Source organism: Oryza glaberrima, chromosome 1, assembly GCF_000147395.1.
Source record: "Oryza glaberrima chromosome 1, OglaRS2, whole genome shotgun sequence".
In the NCBI taxonomy this organism is placed as follows: domain Eukaryota; kingdom Viridiplantae; phylum Streptophyta; class Magnoliopsida; order Poales; family Poaceae; genus Oryza; species Oryza glaberrima.
The window spans coordinates 22,614,588-22,636,144 of NC_068326.1; the positions used below are offsets into that span (position 1 = coordinate 22,614,588).

Consider the following 21,557-nt stretch of genomic DNA (forward strand, 5'->3'; position numbering starts at 1 on the left):
ATTACACAACGTTTAATACGTTAAAAATGTATCCGTATATCCGACACCTTAAAACAATTTTTTTTTCTGCCACGCCTTAGCAAACGGACAGGCAGGAGGGGAAAAAAGAATTGAAAAGAAAAAAAAAAGGAAGGTGGCAGCACGAGGCCACGAGCTTTGGGGGGCCGCGGGCGGTGGGCCCCGCCCCGCATCCCCCGCCCAGCCCAGCGCACCACGGACGGTGGCGAGGCGAGGGCGCCTGCCGCCCACGTGGACCCTGACGCCCCGCGTGACGTCGCGCCCCGAGGCCGGAATATGACACGCGGGCCCCCCCCCCTTCCTCCACCACCACCAAACGGGGCGCGCGTCGGCACGCCACCCCACACACCACGCGAGTACGTACGGGACGACGCGGCGCGCGGCTGCTCGACGGCTTCGGTTCTGAGCCCAGCGCGCGCGCCGGGTGGTTTGGTTGGTTGGTTGGGCGAAGAAGCGATCGAAGCCGGGGGTGTAGTACGCTCCTCACCCGACTCGTTTCCGTCCGGGCGCCGCGCCGCGCCGCCTCGCCTCCTACCGCACGCACCCCCAACTTGCGCCCGCCTACGCTCAGCGCACCCGTTTGAGTGTACCCGGACGGGAACCTGGGCGGATAAATGGTGGCCTTTTTTGGATGGATGGTGCTGAAAGGGCCAGGTTCAATGAATCTTCGATTCGTGCGTGCTGGAGTATACTGTACAGTGCAGATCAGGTGCCACTAGCAAATGTTTTTGACAAGTAAGGTTTGGTTTGGATTTCGGTGATTGCTTGGAGTGGCGCATTCTTGTCAAATGAGATTTAATATATACATATAAGATATGGATTTTTTTCATGTGGATGCAACCGTTTCTGTTTTCACGTGGATTCTTGCTAAATGAGTTATCCTAGTATATTTTTTTTCCATTGTTGTGTTCCTCATAACCAACATCGCCTTGTTTGGTAGGCACCGTTACAATTGTTAAAAGTTGCTAAAAGCTGTAGCACTTATAAAACTGTTGCAACCGCAAAATATCGTCTAAACACGGCCTATATCTATAGTGGATTTTTCTAAAAAGGCATGATTCTACTTTGTTTCCATTACCTTTTCTCTAATAAGACAGGTATATGCATCCACTCCCTCCGTACTCGTAAAGGAAGTCGTTTAGGACAGCGACATGGTCTTAAAACACAACTTTGACTTCTTTTTTCTATAAAAATATTTATTGAAAAGTGATATATGTATACTTTTATGAAATTATTTTTCAAGACAAATCTATTCATATAATTTTTATATTTTCAAACTCAACAACTTAAGAGTTATTCATGATTTATATTCCCAAGGTTTGACTTAAACATTGTCTTAAACGACTTCCTTTATGAGTATGGAGGGAGTACTAATATTTAAAATCCACATACTCTAAAACTTCATTTTTGTTATAAACAAACTTTATATTCGAAGTTTGCGAAACATTCATATGTGATTAAAATTGTCGCAAACTTTTTGTTGCAAGAAATAAATTTTGTTACCAATAAATATTCATTATGTTTTTGGAAGGATGCATATTTCATTGAAAAGAAGCAACTTTCCTCCAAAATAACATATCCTTTCCATCATGTTAACGCGAAAACATTAGCTTCTAAAACATGAGAACCGTCCAAGATTATAAGCAACACCGAAGATGTAAAAAAGCTGTACCACCATTCGTACTTAGACAGTATGTCGTGCTAGGTGCAAAACTAACATTCACATTCACGACCACATTCACCGCCACGACACTGGTATTTTTAATGAATATTTTTGGCACTTTTTTCCCATCGCGTCCCATTTGGGTACACGCCCGCGGGGTGGCCTCAGCGATTTTGTGGTGCCCCCGTGCTGCCTCTCCATCTCTTTTATAGCAACAACCAGCGTATGCTTTCTCGGTTTTTCTCCGCGGCGCTTTCACCTCTCTCTCTCTCTCTCTCTCTCTCTCTCTCTCTCTCCCCTCCGCTTCTTCCTACAAAGCCGTGGGCGCTGCTCGCCGCGGCGGGTCTCTCTCGCGCGCGCAACAACAGCAGCCTCAAAACCCTAGTTGCCCTCGCGACCGGGTCAGGGCCTTCGATTGGATCGGCCATTCGGTTCGTTCCTCCAGGTGCGCGGGGGCTATCGAATCCTCTGTTCTCTCTTCCCTGTTCATGTTGATTTTTTTTCCGAGTTCTTTTTTTTTTAACCGTTTGATGCAGCGGTGGGTCGGGGCTGTTAGTTTTTTTTTTTGTCGTTTCCCCTGCTCAAATCTGTGTATGTTCTTGTTTGGATCTCGTAGAGTTTGTTTCGAAGCTTTCTGGGCGATTCTTTTTTTGAAATACAGGTTGGTGTTCTTCGCCTCAGCCTCTTGTAAATCGAGTGATTTCTCTGTAGGTTGTATTTTTTTCCTTTGCGATTTGTAATAGTACAAGTTTTTGTTCTTTTCTTTGTATTTACAAGGATCTTTTTGCTCTTAAAAGGGCCAAATTTTTATGGGTTCCATTTATTTGGACGGTCTGTGTTCACTCCGGACCTTTTCCTTTTGCCCTCTTTTATGGTTTCTGTTCAGGGTGAGCAATTTGGTAATATCGCCACCAAATTTGATGGTTTGGTCCTTTTCTCTCATGGTTCTAGGTCCTTTTTATGAATCCTTCACTGCAGGATGTGCAAATTCATCTGATATGTTTCAGTTTCTACTTGGTTGGGGTTACTTACGTTGATTTGATGACACCACTCGTAAGAGTGGCAAATAGTTAATTATTCCATTTGATGAGGGAAGTGGAATATCATTTGCAGTGTTAATCTGCTGTGCTAAATGGCACTATAATATATTATAGTATAATACTCTTAATATTTTCGGTAAAAACAAAACTCTTTAGTAGCTGATAGAAAATGTCACTTAGAATAGTATAATAGGTATATTGCCTTTAATAGTTGATACTTGATAGAAGTGAGTGTTTAGTGGCTTCACACACCTACTGAAGACATTTGTTTGTTTCGATGGAGACTGCAAAACTGATAGATGGGCTATCTAGTATTAGTTCTAATGGAATCTGAAAAGAATTTGGTGTTCTTCTAATTACCCTGTGGCTAATACCTAACTAGTTATGCTGCACAATACCATGGGGTACAAATAACCTGACTTATATATTCGATGTTACATAGATTTTGCCAATTCCCTCCTCCTATTTACTTTACAAATAAACGAAACAGTGTTATATACAAGTATTTGATATAAGTCGTAATGTTTTGTTACTGAAATATTCACAATATGCTTTTTTTTGCAGGATATTGTTGGTACTTGCATTCCTCCGTCTGTTATTCAAGAAAGCCAGTTTACACTGAGAGAACCTTGCTTTATTTGGTACCACTCACCTTTCCTATCTTCTATTTTCTGCCCAGAGTAGCTACAATTTTCTTCATTGGACCATTGGTACTCACATCGTAAATCATGGTTTCACGTTATATGCAACGACACACTAATCTCAGTTCTTTGTGCTTTCAATAACAAGAAAATGTGTTCATAGTCGCGGTTAAAGTTGCCAAGAGTAATAACTTGATATGGTACCCATAGTCAGGGTTAAAATTGCGAAGCTGTTAGGTTTAGCTACCTGTTAAGTAAGTGAAACCATTCAATTCAGTCCAGATGGCATCTACCAATGGAGCCCAACTTTGAGCATTAGCATGTCCATAATATTGTATGCATGAAAATGATACCGATATAGAAGTATACATTATAAAAGAATATCATCAATCATAGTATTTGAAACTTTCAATCTTTTGTTAACATATGCATGTAACCACTAATGGTTAAAGTTAATTGTGGAGATACTAATGTCCGATATGATTCACTTACAGACGAATGCAGTATATTTGAGTAACGGAATGTTGTACATACATAAGGATTTGCTTTAAAGATATGCAAACATTGAATTGAATCCAAATTAAACTGTAAAGACCATTTACCATGTGATCTACTAGTGTTGATCATGTCAAAAGTCCACTGAATTTTTTAAATAGATTTTGGTTTCCCTTTGTTCTTCAACTGTCATGATCCTTCACTATTATGGCCCTCTGTAGACATTATTTTCAAAGCATTGCACAGGATGAGATTCTTGACTGTGGCTTAACTTTTTAATTAGCAGGTTCATTGGCCTTTTGTTTTGCCTGAGTGAATGCAACTGGAACCTTCTGGGTAGAAGCTGAAGCTTAGTTTGGAACTTCATCATACTAATTTCATACTCAGAAAGTGGCGAGAAATGGATCGTGATGATATAGCTGGTTTCGTAAGTGGAGGTTGCAAGGGCTTCTGAGTTTCTGACAAAGTAGATGATAATAGAGTTATGATATACAGAAGTCAGGCAACTGGTTCTTTTCATTTACTATTTGGTTGACGTTTGAAGTTTGTTAACTGGAATGGACAAAGCATCATGTGGCCTTGGGTTTGGTGATAGTATCAACTCCTTAGACAAGTCCCGTCATTGGAGCACTGTTCAGCATACTTCTGGGCTTAAAGCTACTACAATTGACTATTCAACGTATTCCAGTTTTTCTATTGCAAGCTCAAAAACACTAAAAAGGAAGCGAAGTGCTATGGCAGGACCAGAAGGTACTGGAAACCCATTACTTACTTTGGTTTTAGGGCACTCACCAAGTTCATCTGACAATAGCAAAGTTAGTTCTGCCACAGCTTATGCAATGTCTCCATCTTCATTGAAAGAGGCTGATGAGGAATCATCAGCTGATCTTGGCCTGAATTTTGAGCTTTGCCTTGGCAATGATATGGTACATTGTCAAAAGAAATCCCCTGTTGGTGCTGAGAATTCACCATTGACAAACTCTCATAAATTGGATCTTCAGCTGAGTTTGTCTACTGGATCACCTGAATCAGCTGTCACAAACACAAATATGGTGTCACCGATTATTCACGGTGGCTTGGAGATACCTGTTACCAACTGTTCACCAGCTATTATAGGGGAAGGATCTGTACCCTGTACTTGGGTTTTCGAGAAGTCAGTGATTTCATCTTCGTATGCCTCTGAAGCAACATATACCTTCCCATTTTCGAAGGTACCCAAAACAGGGGATGCTGCTATGTCTTCTCCAGTCATATCGTCAACCTTGGTAACAAGTATGAAAAGCCCAGTTGCCTGTACTTCTGGGTCAATTAATCCCCAACAACGCAACAGTATCACTAAAAACTGTCAGTTTCCAGGATGTGTTAAAGGAGCCAGAGGGGCATCGGGGCATTGCATAGCCCATGGCGGTGGTAGGAGATGCCAAAAACCTGGTTGTCAGAAGGGTGCTGAAGGAAGGACCATATATTGCAAGGCCCATGGTGGAGGAAGGAGATGCCAATTTCTTGGATGCACAAAGAGTGCCGAAGGGCGCACAGACCACTGTATAGCTCATGGTGGTGGTCGCCGCTGCAGTCATGATGGTTGTTCCCGGGCTGCACGTGGCAAATCTGGCTTGTGCATCAGGCATGGAGGTGGCAAAAGATGTCAGAAGGAGAACTGTATCAGGAGCGCCGAAGGTCATTCAGGCTTCTGCATCTCTCATGGGGGTGGGAGGCGTTGCCAATTTCCAGAATGCACGAAGGGTGCACAGGGAAGCACAAAGTTCTGCAAGGCGCATGGTGGAGGAAAGCGATGCACATTCTCGGGTTGCAACAAAGGAGCTGAAGGCAGCACTCTCTTTTGCAAGGGCCACGGTGGAGGCAAGCGATGCTTATTTCAGGGTGGTGGTGTGTGCCCGAAGAGCGTGCACGGCGGAACTCAATACTGTGTTGCTCATGGTGGTGGGAAGAGGTGTGCTATTTCTGGTTGCACCAAGAGTGCTAGAGGGCGTACAGAGTACTGCGTGCGCCATGGAGGTGGCAAGAGGTGCAAGTTTGAGGGCTGCGCGAAGAGTGCGCAGGGGAGCACCGATTTCTGCAAGGCTCATGGTGGAGGTAAGCGCTGCTCATGGGGCCAGGTTGACTCGAACTTCGGTGTCGGCGCCCCACAGTGTGATAAGTTTGCTCGGAGCAAGACTGGTCTCTGTTCTGCTCACTGTGCTTTAGTCCAGGACCATTGTGTCCGTGGTGGTACATTAGGCGCTGCAACCTTCCAGTTCGCAACTGATGCCAAATTCGACGAGATGGAAGTCACCCCAGTGAAGGGAGATCCTCACGCGCAGGCAAGCAGCGACGACCAGTCTCATCTCGGTGGTGCTCATCCTCCTGCTGTACCGGCGATCACCTCGGATCGATTTTCTGAAGGAAGAGTGCATGGTGGTGGGCTACTGGCCTTACTTTCACGGGGTGGAAACCATGCGAATGCAGGTAACTCAAAGAATGGCCCTTCTACCATGATGACATGGGAGTGAGATTCTCTTCAAGAAATTGGTGGCTCGCAGTTTTGATCTGTTTCCAAGAGTTTGTGCTGTGACGGACGGGAAAAACAAGTGTTTTCACATTTCACCAGATGTTCTTGTGATGCTTGGATTTGTTGTTATGGCCCTCTCCCGTGTGCTATATATAAATAAGGAGCTCGTAGAGCGTGGAGTACCGGGCTTTCTGTCTTCCGTGCTATTGTAGTTGATGTCGTTGAACTGCCCTTCTGTCAGAATTCATGTAATCTTGGTACTTCGTGTTTATTTGTATTGTCAGTGATTTGCCTTGCTGCTTTGCTGTTGGAAAATTGTCGTGTATTTTTGTTGATAGATTATATATATTGCCTTTTCGTTGCAAGCCTAGCTGTTAATACGCTCGTTTCTTGTTTTACAATTATTGCAGCTGATCGTTCTGTTCTTTCTTGCCGAAGAGGCTTTCTCATAGATACAGCAAGGCCATAATACAATTATTTTTTCTTTGCAATTTAGCACGGACAGTTGAGTGGAATCTCCCGTTATTGAGTTGATAATCTTCGGTCCAGAGAATGACAAGAAAAAGTATGCGAGATCAACACAAGGTCCGGCGCAAAGCCAAATCTACAGAATCTAGGATTGCAACTCGATGTCCTGGATGATCACACCCATCAAATGGGCAAATTTACAAAGCCTCGAACATCAGCGGGGCAGGACAAAACTGGACAAAAACAATCACACCCATCAGGTTGCGACCGGTTAGGACATTAGTCGAGGCAAAGAATGAACAAAATTTCCTGCTGAAAGAATCATCGCCCTAAGTATGTGGTTAAGTGCTACCGATCTACCGTCCTAGTATCATTCAAGCTACCAGCGTCTTCTGGCGGTGGCTTTATATACCTCCCTAAAGTTTTTTGTCGAGCTCTCTTCTTGATTCTCTGGATCTTGTCTTTGCTCTGCTGCTTCCTCCGCTCCTTCTCCTGCTGCCTCATGTTCCGCTCCCGCTCGTACACGCCTTGCCAGAACACTTCGCCGGTTTTCGGCCAGAGCCACCTCCGGTCAGGATGATCCTCGTCGAACTCTTCTGCCAGGTCCTCGTCCATGCTCTTCAGAGTGGCGAGGGAGAACCATTGGATTGACATCTGACCTCTCCTGCCGTTGAGCAGATGTTGCTCCTGCATCGCACCAGTCTCGGGGTCTACATAAACCATCCTCCTTGAACTGTGGAATGCCCAAACGTTTACGATCAACTCAAGAACACGGGAGTAACAGTGTTGGTCCTGTGCAAATCAACAGAGCAACGAGACAGAATTAGAGAAGGCCATAAAGAAAACTAGTGGAAGTATAATAGTATCCATTCGAACTCTCACTATGTTTTGAAATTTTCAGATCTATACATGACACTACGCGTGAGCATATTTCATTGAATACAGCTGAACTGCGCTGCAACTGAAAGAACATTAAAATGAAATTTGTTTCATCTAAATAAAGTAAGAGATGGACGCACCCTGTGAAGACTCAATATGCAATACCCTGTTTCATGATGTTTGTCGTACATTTGTGCATCCAGAGCATCTACAAACATTCTGGAAAATTGCAGCATATCAGTAGTGGCAACCAAGTAGCTAAAACTGTACTACCTCCGGTCACTTTTATTTGTCGTTTCAGACAAAAGTTTTGGCTTATTTTCTTTGTAAATTCCTTGTCTCAAACGTCAACTAATTATGACCGGAGGGAGTAGATTATAAGACAATCACATTGGGTGGGGTATAAAAGACGAGCAATGCAGCTATATAACAAATCAATTGAAGAAAAGGCTATTTAGATGCCTACCATGATGCTACTATAGCAAGAATTACTTTGACCACATGCCAATTGAAATTGAAAGAGTTTACTTTAGACCGCCCAATATCTGCCCAGGTAATCACAGGCTACGCTGTAACATTTGAAAGTATTCATGTTAACATTCATTGCCACCACACCAATTCTGCGTACTTTAATGTTATACGTTTCAGCATATTGTTAATCTCTAATTTCAGTCTCTACAGCAAGCTTATCACTGTGATACAAATTCTAATTTTACAAGTTTTTAAAAGGCAACAGTAGTTGGTGGCAGTGAATCCTATTACACTTTAGTCTTTCTAAATATTGCTAATTTCATATTTCCATCCCTAAAACTCAAGTTTATCAAGGAAAGGTCCATGATTACAAAATCATCACATATACATATCACAGAAATGGTAATTTGCAATTAGAACAATGTAAAAAGAAGTCAAGTGCTCCCTATAATAACAAAAGTAACAATAATGTGAAGTGTGTTCACTGAAAAAACTCTTTGTTTCAAACAATATTATCACATGTACGATTCATTTTTCTCTACTAGAAAGATAACAGGCATTTAGCTATTTTGAGCAAATATTAGTAGCAGTGTTGGTGTACTTGTGCTTTGAAATGTATACACCAACAGTTAGCTAGTGACATCTTCCACTTAATACTGCTATGTTGACTATTGAATTCCAAAAGAGATAATGTGCACCTTGAGAACATTACAAATTCCAGGAATGATCTCGTAGGCAAAACCCAGCTTTGCATCACAGACCAAGTGTCTCCATCATTAGGCATTAGTGGCAGGGTATGCAAATCATCATCAAGCTGCACGCCATACATCCTTTGAAAAGCTTTCAGAACAGCTGACCTTCAAGATAGTAATTGTGTAGTGGATTAGTTCATCCATAACAGCATTCAGTTCAGTTTGGCAGCATCATCGGAAATTCTATATGATGAAGCTAACTGCTTTTGGTTGGAACATTGATATTCATAAACAGAAAAGTAATGAAAAAAGTCTTGCGGTTTAGTAATAATAGTAGAATAAACTTATGAGTTATGTCCAATCCAAACAAAATCATTTTAAACTGGAGCATTTGTAATACTGGAATTGCAGTCTATGCAGCATGTATAAATGGTTAACCTGCAATTCCCAGCATTGATCGCATCACAGAAGGACCAGAAATCTTGGCTTGCTAGGTTCCTTTCATCTTGGTCCATCCGAACCCAAAAATAGAAGGCATCTCCATGCTTTTGAGTTTGAATAGCTTCCAAAAGTGCAGTTTCAGCCTTTTTCGACAAGTTTGCCTGTTTAGTATAAATTGTTGGCTTAATCATTATGCAAGACCTCTCTGCTTTGCATTCTTAAAAGGATCAAAGCATATGAATAACATGGTTAACCAATGATTCATTCATCAAGTAAATTCATGATTTACCAATCATACACGTCGATTAAAATTAAGGGGGCTTAAATGCAAATAAAATTTGATCTTCTACCTTTCTTGCTGTCACTCTCCACGACTGAAATCCTATCCAAGAATTTTTATGAATTCGATCAATCCTGTTGGCTAGAGCAAAGAAAGCTCCAAATTCACCAAGAATATCTCTGTAGTACCCATTGTTCAGCAGTGGAAGACGAGAAGAAGCATCAATGTCATCTGCGCCAGGCCTTCGACCTTTTGAAGACTAATCAAAAAAATAAACTTCATTGATCAATGTAAGTCATTGGAATATTTGGAAACAGTCAATTATATTTGGCTAGCCATATATATGTTTCATCAATTACCCTTTTATGATACATCATTCTTCTCAGACTTTAGGATAAAGTTTAGATGGATTAGATATACAGAAGCTTGAGAGCTAAATGGATTTATAATTCTGGAATAATCCCCTCAAAGATTGAGAAATCATGAGGATCTCTCCCTCCTGAAGTGGCTCTTCAAGCCACATGCGACAGTTTGCAAGTTATCTCCAAGTTAACATTTAGAAATACTGTTAGGTTTTCATCAAAAGTTGGAAATTCCCACTCCATATTAAGTGAACATATGTAACAAGTCATGAAATCAGGTATATACCAGTTTAGAAAGGAGTGGTCCAAAATTTTGGAATCTACAACTACTGCTCTTTTTTTCGTTTATAACATCAGAAATGGTTTCAATGAACTCCTAGTTCGACCATTCAGGTAAAGCGCAAAGAGACAACAAAAACTTACCAGACCAATTCCACGATAAAGGGAGCTTCTATGCAGAAAGGGCCAAGTCCCCTCCCCAAAGAAAGGTTCGTATATAGAAAGTGGCTGACCTGTCCGCTCCAGCTCCTTATCATCTCTTTCATGCAAGTCATTCTTCATCCTCTCTACTCTTTTGACATTTCTATACACTTCCTCCCATGTTCCATGAGGCTGTTCACTCCTCTCTTTCAGCTGCATAATATCAATCCATCCACTTACTTGCAAGTGTTCTTTCCAAAACTGTAAACTGCATGTCAAATTTAAAAGCAATTGCATTTGTAGTTTTGTACTTACCTCCTCTTCTTCCAATCTCTTTTTAATGTTTGCTATCTCATCTGCTCTCTCTTCCTCCCATGCCATAAGAGAGAACGTATCATCAATCTTTGATGCATTACTGTGATGATCTTCCATTTGGTTGCTGCGCCACTTCTCCTCTAGTTTCTGGAGTACATTGTAGCCAGCCAAAGTCCCATTCATATGGTACAAGTGCTTCACATCCTCAAAAAGATGCCATTTCCACTCTTGTTTCAAAGCAACAGGAATCTCCCCAGCAGTTAATGGGGTTAGTACTTCAGCAGGAAACTTGATAACGTTTTCCAATAGCACAGCATACCCTTCAATGGTTTCTGAAGCCATAAGATTCTTGGCATGGACCTTTCCAGCTGATGCAATTTTTTGCCCCAGAACAGATATCTTCCCATTTGATACTGCTTGCAATAGAACTTGTGTTAACTTGCCAATGTTCTTACTTGGAAAAAGAAGTGCATTCATCCCATCATCAATCTAAGACATCAAGATAAATGTGTCAGTTAGCATCTTAAAATCTACAATAACTGGTATTTGAGCTGACAAGTACAATCCTGATAGAATATGATATGTATCCGTGAACATACATATTTTCTGATAATTTCAAGGTCTGGAGCTATAACCAGCTTCTCAAGACACATAGCTTGGACTAGCACACTCGGGAAGGATTGCTCGTTAAGGCAAGAACCATATATAACAAGGTCAGATATACCAAGGAGGTTGTCCTTATCTTCAGAAGCAACATGTTCCACTGCACCCCTTGGAAAGCCAACATTTAAAGAAACAGCCTATAATAATCAAACAGCACAAGCAATTAGACCAAATTTTAAAGCTTTAAAACTTCTGAAAAGCAAATTTAGTGAAGAAAGGCAGAAGGAGCGCTAAATAATAACCTCAAGGGCCATCCTATGCTTCTCAGTTACGTTTTCTGCCAAGATTCTCACTTTGAGTTCAAGTTGTGTGCTATTCTCAGAAGGATACTGTTGTAACAGAGACCCTACTGCTTGTAAGACAAGTGCTTCTTCCATCAAAAGACCACCATATGAAAATTGACTACCAACAATAGAAATTACAAAATCACTCGGACTTAAACCCATACTGACTCTCACATCTTGGTCATAACTTTTGGCTGAAATTCTATCTTGAAATGGTACTGCAGGGGAACCAGGAATCACGAAATAGTTACCAGAATCAAATGCAGCATACATCACCTGCAGGATGCAAATACAGTTAAATAGTCTATTTTTAGGTCATACGACTATATTCAATGACAATAAGTTATATGATCCAAAAGTAAATACCGGCAATACATAGTTGGGGAAAACAATAACATTCGCCCTACTGAAGGCCTCTTTCCAACCATCTAAGATCTGGATCATTCCACTAGAATTATATTCACTAATACGATGAGCGAGAGAACTTTCTTGAACATTCCAAATGACAGGTATGGATTTGAAAGGCTCCTGCAGAAGACTGTAGATAGTCTAAATCAAACAATAGATTTTGTGTAAACTTTAAGGTATATCATAATGCTAAACAAATCAACAAACAGCTATAGAACCTGTTGTTTCATACCTACCTTGAAAATACCGGTCTTGCTTCAATAGAATTTACAAGTATGCCATCATAGCTGCAGAAATAATGCAAATAAACCTGATGAGGAAATGATTACGAAGTGAGGCTGAGGCCACATGTTATGCAATTGTACAAAGCGAGAAAAAATGTATTGCAGGATACAACAAAATGAGATATATACTTCAGAAACTTACTCTAGCCAATCTACAGATATATGTAAGTCTGTGTCCTCAGGTAAAAGGTCAACTGTGACCCCGATAGTTCTCCAAATATTAGTACAAGGACCATCCTTAAATGTGAAAACCTGCAACAATAATTTGTAAAGGGGGTCAAGGGCAAAATCACAAAACTATTTTTTGGCGAAATTATAGATCAAATAACAAATGTTAGGTCAGATTCTAGCACCCAACATGCTACGGATGCTACCAGTGTCAGAAACTCATGCATAATGTTCTCATTCAGCACACTTCTCTTCATTCCAACTTTTTTTTCTTTTTGCAAGCCAGAAGCCCAGAACTGACATATTAGCATATGCAACTTTTACATTACTGGATACTATCACAATTCACACATGATGGAACCTGAACTTATTGCAAAGTATAGAATGCGATAACAAAAGCAAAAGCAACAATATACCCAACTTCTACGATAATAAAAAAACTAACGGAAAACATAACAAGAGACACAGGTTGCACTCATTTCGTTCGACCGGTAAGTTCACTACGCAGTAATGAATTCAGAGCGAACCAGTTCAGCACGCACCTTCATTTCGTAGCCCATCGCCTCTAGCACCGAGGCAACGCTAACCATCTGAAGCTGCATTGCACCGGGAGAGAGATCCCCAAACACCTACAAGGGAGTCCAAACACAAACAGCGAACGAATCAAAAACCCCACGTCGCGAGAAGAAACTTGGCCCAAATCCTCCACCCACAACACCACACAACCCAGCTCAACTCCTCACCATGGCAAGTCGCGGCTTCCGGACTCCGAACCTCCTCACGGGACTCCCGAGCTTCGCCAAGCCGTCGGCCTCCTCCCTCCGCTCCCTCGCCCACCTCTCCCTCAGCCTCGTCGGCTCGAACGCCACGCCCTCGCCTGTCTCCACCACCCCGAGGCCGCGGGGCAGCAGCGCCTCAGCTCCCCCTCCCCTCCCGCCGCCAGCTCTCCGCGAGGGTAGCAGCATCGTCGGGCGCTCGAAGACGGCCGATCCGGGGAGGAAGGCGACGACGAGGATGGTGACGAAGAAGAAGGCCGCGGCGGTGCCGATCCACTGGAGGTAGTCCACCTTCTCGAACAGCAGGAACCGCGCCAGCCGGGATCTCGCGCTCCCCCGCCGCGTCGGCCCCACCACGGAGCGCAGCAGCGGCGACGGCGGCGGCGGGTGGCCACGCTTGTATCCCCCCGCCCCCGCACCCGCACCCGCACCCGCACCCGCACCGCCGCCGTCCTCGAGGGACCCCATGGCTGCTACGCTAGGGCTTAGCCGAAGCCATGAACCAGTAGTAGCAGCAGCAACAGCAGCAGCGGCGGCGGCAGCGGTGGTGGTGGCAGTCGACTGTGCTGGACTCGTGAGCAGTACAAGTCTCTCTCTCTCTCTCTTCTCTCCTCTCCGCGAGGCGTTCCGTTCGCTTTGGTCTTGGAGATGGGGATGGGAGGAGGAAGACGAGGAAGGTGGTGGCGTTTAAGGCAACGCGAGCGTGGCGAGGCGAGCTCGCGGCCGTCCGATCTCGATCCGACGGCTCACGGCGGGGGATTCCGGCGCCCGGAGCATGGGCCCCGCTGTTTCGGGAACCGGATGGGGATGGGGGCCACACGGGCCACGGCCGCCTGGGGCTCCGCGCGCTGTCGCCAACTCGCCTCGCCGGGGTAGGTATGGCAGGTGGGACCACGCACCGTCCGGGCCCCAGCTGCAGTGTCTGGGTAAGCCCGTGTGGCAGGTGAGAAATACTGCTCGCGGCTCGGGCGGGGGTCACGTTTCGGTCTTTTCGACGAGATGTTTTTCTCGAGCAGCGCTGTGGTGGAACTGGAAGGTGATGGAAATGGAATAAATAATTAATCCGGGCTTAGTAAGATAATTCCGTGTCATTATCGTTTCTTGGCACGCAATGGAAAAGTGTTACTACCACGAACTAAATCTTGAGAGGAAAGGATTCTGCAGGTGGTGGCGGCAGCTTTGATTGGTCCGCCCGTAAAGTTTTTCAGCGGGGTGGGGTACACGGGGGTTTAGATCTTTATCTTTCGGGGAAAATGAGGCTGTGACTGTGAAAGCTCAGCACAGCCACAGCAGAAGCGTTTCTGTGACCGAAAGGCGGAAAGATCGCAACCGTGGCCGTGCCAAAGTGTGGATGTGCAGGCGGCCGGCCGATGCAGAGCACAATGGCGGCTGGAGAATGTGTAGAAAGCATCGCCTTTGTAGTTTTGGCCTCCCTGGGAACCGAGGAATTTAGCGGAAATTTCAAAAGAAACAAACTAATTTCTGTTAAAAGAAAGTTATACAAAATTCTTGTGTTCCAAAGGAGACCTTTTTTTTTTATAGAATTACACAGTACAACGCAGACACTCATAACGCACGTGCACTCATCCCTATGAAAGCATGCACGTAAACCCTATCCCTACGAGCATCTTCGAAGACTGCCGGCAAATCCTGAAGAAATTGACGAAGTCACCACAGACGCCTCGCTGTCGACGGATACGTCGCCTACCACTGAAAACACAAGTCAGCAAGAATATACTAACATGGATTCAAACTTAAAGAGAATCCGCTGGAAATTTATAATCCTGCAGCTGTAAGTGGGCATTTTAGATTACGCAGTTCATTGTCTTTGGGAATTAAGAGGATTCGCTCATTAGACTAAACTAAGTGGGACGGTACGGTTTGGGCGTTGGATGCTTAGTTCTTAATGACGTTAGCGACTAACGGAGTAGCGTGTTAACACGTGCAAACAAAATCTTCATGGGTTTCCTAGCTACTAATGGCCAATATGAGCTGGAGAATATAAGCATGCAAATTGCGCGGTCATGTGCGTGTTGAATGCCAAAGCGTGCAAAGAGGAGGACCTATCTGCACGGCAGCTGACATTGATTTGCTCATTTGCATAGTGGTAGACTGGTAGTGGAGTGAGATTTTGGACAAAAGGGGCTCCATCACAAGTAGGCTAGAGATTGTCACCATCTCTTAGGCAGCGTTCTAGAGGGTGAGAGAGTGAGTTTTTTTGTTTTGTTTTTCACGCACACGTTTCCTCAACTACTAAACGGTGCGTTTTTTATAAAAATTTTCTATAGAAAAGTTGCTTTAAAAAATCATATTAATCCATTTTTGAAATTTAAAATAGTTAATACTCAATTAATCATGAGCTAATAGCTCACCTCGTTTTGCGTATCTTCTCAGACTCCTCAATCCCTTCTCGCACTAAAACCACTCATCGTCGAGACTGATGTATCCGATCAGTAATCAGTTTGCTTTACAATCAAGTAAACAGTCAGTTTAATCATGGCAATCCAAGCACAATAATTAAGCATTCAACAATGCGCTCTCCCATCATGAACGTGTACTGTAGATCACAACAGTCTATTCACCGCCCCAGTCGTGTGCTGCAGTTCTAGACCAACGGCAGCTCAGATGACAGTTTGCAACAGAATGCAATACATTCTCAGTTTCTCACAGGACTGGTCGGAATAAGGTCTCCTTTCAAGCGGATGAATTTTGGAGAATTTTTTTTATGAATTGAACTAATTCATGCAAATTCTTGTAAAATTCATGCTTGGTTATTTACGACCCACATGTACTAATCATGCAGAGTTGAAAATGTTTGTGGTAAACTAACCAGTAACATCAACCAGACCACCAGGACGCTAGGAAAAAGCAAATGGAGCAGGTAGGGCAATACCCCACAGGAATCAAAATCATATGGTCCATTCTCCGTTGTGCTGTTTCTGAAAAGGCAATCATATTTGATTGATCGAGACAAAGACACCAAGGCGATTGACCCACCCCTCTTAAAAGTTGCCGACACTTGTAGTTCCTGCTCAGCGGCAGAACCACAAATCGCGGACACCGGTGGCAAATATCAGTATATCTCAGCTCCGAGCTTATCCTGCTCTGTAGCAAAATTAGCTTGTGGATAACTCTGTATATCCAGTGATTCTATTTCAGCCCAGTCCTGGTCAGCATTCCACGAGAATCCAAGCTCATGTGCTGGGAACAGATGCTATCAAACATCAATGAACATGGCAATTTTAGTATGGGACTCAAATATGAGACCAAATGCTATCAACGAGATTATAATTTTTCTTAAAGAAAAAAACATATGTTAGTTGCAAAAAGGGCATCAGTCTTACAAAGTTACCTCATCCATTCCAAATTATAGGGCGTTCTCTTTTTAAAGTAAATCAAACTTGATAACTTTTAACTATTTATCATACTAACCATATACATGCTAAGTATTATGCATGTTATATTACTAGATATATATTTTAAAGTACTTTCATGTGATGCTAATTTCATATTTATTAGGAACATAAGTTGGAATAAATTAATGGTCAAATTATATCATTGAAGACCGTATAAAAAATATAGAGCTTATAATTTCAAATGGAGGGAGTATAATCTAACAAAGAAGCCCAGTATCAAACAGTTATTAGGCACAATGAGATAACAGGAACTTAGAGGAAAAACAAACTCAAGCTAATGCATCAAAGATGTATAACAATGCACGACTGAAAGTGACGTGAACTTGGTACAAAGGCAGTAAACATTTTCTTTTGTTTAGTTGTTGCATCATCCTTAATGTCCAAACAAATGGCCAAAACGAAAGAACGGTGATATTTTATACTTGGACGGCATGTCAACACATGGGCATCTGACACTGGAACAAATAGTTTCACAGGTGATCTGGTACTAATCTAATTAATGTTAGGTAGGTTAAAATATAATACCAGCGAAGAAGATATGCTACAAATAGCAGTAACAGCAGCATATTCATCCTAGTTCCAAACTTGAATAAAGACAGATGCAACGTACTCAAGAAAGACAAATGGACAAAACACCTTGAACCTACTCTGGCTTTTCTTGTAAAACCAGGTGGCATGCCTTTTTGTTTTTGTTTTGTGGATGGATGAAGGAATACAGCTATTAAGAGTAATGAATAAAATTGAATTGACCTGGTCACGAATCGTGATATTCCTACAAAGACATGGCCAACAAAAGGAGCAACATAGCTTGCAGACAAAACTACGATGGTACACCATGGATCAGCTGATTAAAAAAAATATCTGACAATTGGCCATTGTTAAGCAACAGGCTCCAAAACTTCAGTAACACAACCTTGGAAAAGTGTGTCATATCTCAAGCTCCTCGTGACATCAAAGAAATGAGCTACAGCTTCTTCTGGTGTTTTTACAAGAACACCATGGCCCAAGTTTAGTATATGACCTTTTGGACCAGCTGATTTGACAACCCTGCAGAGCAGAAGATTGGGTGAAGAACCATTAGCAGCCTCCAGTGCTGGTTCCAGAAATGTATTTGGAATGTAATGAATGAGTAGAAGGTTCAGTCCATCAACAGATACAACTCCTACTAGACCACAAACAAATATCAAGGGCTTAACAGTGAGCATAGCTGTATTTATACATGTTTCACATTTATACCACAGTATAAAAAAGCATGAGATTTGAAATTGTGAAATAACTATATGGTTGGTACACCTAATCCATCCAAAATATTTAATCATAACTGAGATCTGTAACTATATGGTTGGAACTATATGGCTGCTATTTAATCATATATCTGAGATCTGTGGTTGGATCCTTACCACCAAATCCATCCTAAATATTTAATTTGTACATTAATTCTCTTTCTTGATTAAGTCATACTATCCAGCACACCTTGACACCACCCACCTGACACCCAGTGATGCCACCCACACACTGAGCGAAACCAACCTCAACACCTCCTCACCCCTCCTGGTGCCCATATCCACATCCTACACCTCCCCCTCTAGTGTATTTTCGTTTTGCTTTATTTTCTTGGCTGTGTGTTCCATGCGCAAGCTGACTAGTAATAATAAAAATGCATGGTGTTCATCTATTACTTGTTCTATAATCAAGAGTTTAAGACATTCAAGGGTAAATGCTGCAAAAAAAAAATTCATTCGTAAACCACAAAACACAGATCATAAACGAATTCACTTGTGCAAACTGTACATATATGAACCAAGTTAATCAAAGATGGCAGCACTAGAAGATGAATGATATGAGTGCCATAATTACATGATACAAAAACACAGTGTGGACAATTTGGAGACCTCATTGATGAAGCATTCTCAAATGTAAGTATTAGAAACTTAAATGAACAGAAAATGAAAATGCACAATGAAGTTTTAACTAACCTATGAATTTCATCGGTCAGTACTGGTAATGGAGAAAATAGAAATGCTGGGTCAACATTCCCCTGTACACTAATTTTGTTACCAAGGCGTCTCCTTCCATCTGCCATATCCACTGTCCAGTCAAGACCAATAACATCGACTCCTGTGTCCGTCATTCGCTCAAGCAAGCCTCCATTTCCATTTATATAGAGAACAAGTGGTACATTGGGGCATTCAATCTTAATCTTATTCACAATCTGCCAATGAAATGGTTCCATGAAATTCAAAGAACAGAATGAACAACAAAATTCAAACTCACACAAACTTTACAAACTGGAATGTTTTGGAGGGCAAGATGCCAAGATCAATGGGAAACTAAGTCAATATGCAGTCTTGCAGATCAGCTAAACTATAGTGAAACATTGCATTCAAATGCATGTATATGACAACGTGAAGCTAGCATTAGCATTTTACATTTGTTTCTGATTGCTTACAACGGATTGGTTCTTTATGCACTCCTTGTTTATTTATGTGTTTCTTCACAGGTTATGTAGTAACTTGCAACCATAACCATACCAAGCTTGAATGCGCTGCCAGAAGTTGTGTGGAATCCAATCAATTGATAAAGTATTTGTTTAAATACATAGAGGCATATTTCTCAACATTTTAAAGAACTTCAGAAATTTTAGGGGGTATGCTCATTGATGCAGTACTATACATTGTAGATCCAACCTGATTAACCTTAGAGCAGCCACCCATCATGAAATTAGTCATAAGGATTAAGGAAGCAAACAGGACCGAGAAAAGTAAAAGTAAGCTACCTGCTTGATATATGGTTTTGACCACTGCTCCCACACATGAGGTGGAAGTTGTCCACCCCATGAATCAAATATTTGTATACATTGAGCCCCAGAGTTTACTTGGTAAATAATGTATTCAGATATGGCGTCTGCAAGGTGAGACAAAAGTCCCCTCAACACATTTGGTGCTGTGTGGCACATGCTCTTTATATTTGTGTAAGTGTTGGTCATCCCCCCTTCAACAACATAAGTTGCAATTGTCCATGGGGCCCCCACAAATCCTAGCAAAGCAGCTTGTCCATCAATCTAGAGGGTAGAGGAGAAAGTGAGATGTATAAGAACCAAAATAATACTGGATCAAATTGCATAGGAAAACTGAATTTAATCCAATACACTCTCACAGAATGATACTTATACATTGTTGATGTTCCCAAACAGTTATGAAATTGGAGAAAAATATACAAGTAGAGCAGACACCAGTAACCAAATTACCAATGTTTGGTCACAACCTGGTCTAACCTGGTCTGCAACTCACTGGTTGCTGGAAGGATTTAAGTGAATCACACAATATCATGAATCCCAAAAATTTAAAACAACTATTATCACAAACATTCAAATCAAGCATAGTAAAGGAGCAGACTCTGGAAATAAGCATGTGATCGATGTTTAGAAGAGACGGTGCAGCAATGATAGGTCCACAAAAATGTCAAGACTTCCTTAACTTGCTTAGTGTTTATGAAAGCCAAATTTTCCTGATATTTAATTTTAGTCAGTTGTCAGGAACGGCAGAAGAATTACTCGACTCTACTAATGAACACCAGGTAATTCCACTACCGTTTTGTTTTGCAGATGCTACACAGCGGGCTTGATAATAATTATGCACTATTGATTCCAAATCACCTTAGTCTATAAACATGACACGCTGCCAGCAAATACGCATACTATATTTCAGCACCACTTGCACCAACATTAACAAAATTATATTTATATAAGTAGGTGAGTTTAGTGGCGACAATACAATGCCACTAGCCTAACGAAGTAGCTTTCGTGAATCAGCTAACTACGCCAGCATAGAACTAGAATGTAAAAAAACCTCTATCCCCTATTAGCATTTTCATAAAAATAATGCTGAACCAAATTTTACTTGAATCCTGTAAAGGCCAACACAGCTTGTCGTTTTACTTTCACAATAACTGCCAGCTCATATAACTAGATTTACATTGTACCAATTCATCATGAGCCCCCAAACCGAGTTTCATACAACAAATTTTAACAGAAAGGGGGTTTTCCATACCACAAAAATGGCTGCGCATTACCTCACTGCGTAGAATCTTGAGCGACTCACCGACGAACCGGAGCTTCTCGAAGTCAATGGGGGTGAGCTCCCTCACCTGCTCCTCGGACCTCACGGGAGACTGGATCACAGGCCCCTTGGAGTCGGAGATATCGAACGGCACCCCAATGGCCGGCAGCGGCGTGAGTATGTCCGAGAACAGGATGACGCCGTCGGGCGCGAAGGCGCGCCACGGTTGCAGCGTGATCTCGACGATGAGGTCGGTCGTCTCGGACCGCTCCCGGAACGAGGGGTGGCGCTTGGCGAGCGCCTGGTACTCCTCCATGTACCGCCCGGCCTGCCGCATCATCCACGCCGGCGGCCGCGGCAGCCCGTCCTCGCCCCTCGCCGCCCGCACCAGCAGCGGCTCCTCTGGACATGCGGGAGGCCCAGATGCAGGTCAGATTAGGACGAAAATGGAGGAAAACTGGAGGAGAGAGAGAGTAGTAACAGCAGGGCGGTTGGTTTTACCAGTGGAGGAGGCGGTTGCGAGGGACGCGGAGATGGCGGGAAGGCGGCTGCGCCGGCGGTGGGTGGTGCAGGAGGAGGAGGAGGCCGGCGCCGCGGCGAGGAAGGCGGCGGTGGCCGTCGCGGAGATCATGGCGGTGGCGGCGACTTCGCGGCGTGGGCTTAGGTGGCTGTTTTGCTTATCTAATCCTGCTTGGGGTCGGGAGTTTGGGTTTGGGTGGAGAAGGAGCAACTGCTGGTGCGGATTCCGCCTCCGCGCCCTCGTGGCCTCGTGGGCCAACGGGGAAGGACCTGGCATGCCACCGTGG

General features: G+C 43.0%; 3 protein-coding genes across 5 annotated transcripts; 1 reads left to right on the top strand and 2 right to left on the bottom strand.

Annotated features, from left to right (window-relative positions):
- The first annotated feature begins 1,924 nt into the window (after window positions 1–1,924).
- LOC127754483 (uncharacterized) lies at window positions 1,925–6,681 on the top strand. 2 transcript variants are annotated; one of them, XM_052280039.1, is made up of 3 exons: window positions 1,925–2,126; window positions 3,286–3,362; window positions 4,141–6,681. In XM_052280039.1, exon 3 carries the CDS (start codon window positions 4,415–4,417, stop codon window positions 6,365–6,367), a length of 1,953 nt encoding a protein of 650 aa, XP_052135999.1. In that variant the 5' UTR covers window positions 1,925–2,126; window positions 3,286–3,362; window positions 4,141–4,414; the 3' UTR covers window positions 6,368–6,681. The 2 variants fall into 2 exon arrangements, with proteins under 2 accessions (XP_052135999.1, XP_052135996.1); XM_052280036.1 differs by having other exon boundaries at window positions 4,144–6,681.
- Window positions 6,682–6,959: 278 nt separating this feature from the next.
- LOC127754469 (uncharacterized) lies at window positions 6,960–13,924 on the bottom strand. Of its 2 annotated transcripts, none has more exons than XM_052280021.1 (14): window positions 13,245–13,924; window positions 13,044–13,130; window positions 12,476–12,585; window positions 12,286–12,336; window positions 12,008–12,179; window positions 11,600–11,917; window positions 11,294–11,494; window positions 10,695–11,183; window positions 10,383–10,592; window positions 9,668–9,856; window positions 9,315–9,478; window positions 8,883–9,041; window positions 7,854–7,932; window positions 6,960–7,626 (listed from the first exon to the last, which is right to left on the bottom strand). In XM_052280021.1, the coding sequence occupies exons 1-14, from the start codon at window positions 13,743–13,745 to the stop codon at window positions 7,183–7,185; spliced, it is 3,174 nt and encodes a 1,057-aa protein (XP_052135981.1). In that variant the 5' UTR covers window positions 13,746–13,924; the 3' UTR covers window positions 6,960–7,182. The 2 variants fall into 2 exon arrangements, 1 of the variants encoding a protein (XP_052135981.1); XR_008012835.1 differs by lacking the exon at window positions 6,960–7,626 and adding an exon at window positions 8,180–8,282 and having other exon boundaries at window positions 7,856–7,932.
- Window positions 13,925–17,317: 3,393 nt separating this feature from the next.
- On the bottom strand, window positions 17,318–21,454 carry LOC127759957 (uroporphyrinogen decarboxylase 1, chloroplastic). The gene is made up of 5 exons (XM_052284169.1): window positions 21,253–21,454; window positions 20,765–21,153; window positions 19,470–19,754; window positions 18,670–18,905; window positions 17,318–17,740 (listed from the first exon to the last, which is right to left on the bottom strand). The coding sequence occupies exons 1-5, from the start codon at window positions 21,380–21,382 to the stop codon at window positions 17,572–17,574; spliced, it is 1,209 nt and encodes a 402-aa protein (XP_052140129.1). The 5' UTR covers window positions 21,383–21,454; the 3' UTR covers window positions 17,318–17,571.
- Window positions 21,455–21,557: the final 103 nt, after the last annotated feature.

Coding starts and splice junctions, on each gene's coding strand:
- LOC127754483 (XM_052280039.1), top strand. CDS start 4,415: ATGGACAAAGCATCATGTGGCCTTGGGTTTGGTGATAGTATCAACTCC.
- LOC127759957 (XM_052284169.1), bottom strand. CDS start 21,382: ATGATCTCCGCGACGGCCACCGCCGCCTTCCTCGCCGCGGCGCCGGCC. Junction 18,906..19,469: donor CAAAACCATATATCAAGCAG/GTAGCTTACTTT, acceptor TTTCATTGGCAG/ATTGTGAATAAGATTAAGAT. Junction 17,741..18,669: donor CTGACCGATGAAATTCATAG/GTTAGTTAAAAC, acceptor TCTGCTCTGCAG/GGTTGTCAAATCAGCTGGTC.
- LOC127754469 (XM_052280021.1), bottom strand. CDS start 13,745: ATGGGGTCCCTCGAGGACGGCGGCGGTGCGGGTGCGGGTGCGGGTGCG. Junction 13,131..13,244: donor GGAAGCCGCGACTTGCCATG/GTGAGGAGTTGA, acceptor ACTCCCTTGTAG/GTGTTTGGGGATCTCTCTCC. Junction 9,042..9,314: donor ATCAATGCTGGGAATTGCAG/GTTAACCATTTA, acceptor ACTATCTTGAAG/GTCAGCTGTTCTGAAAGCTT.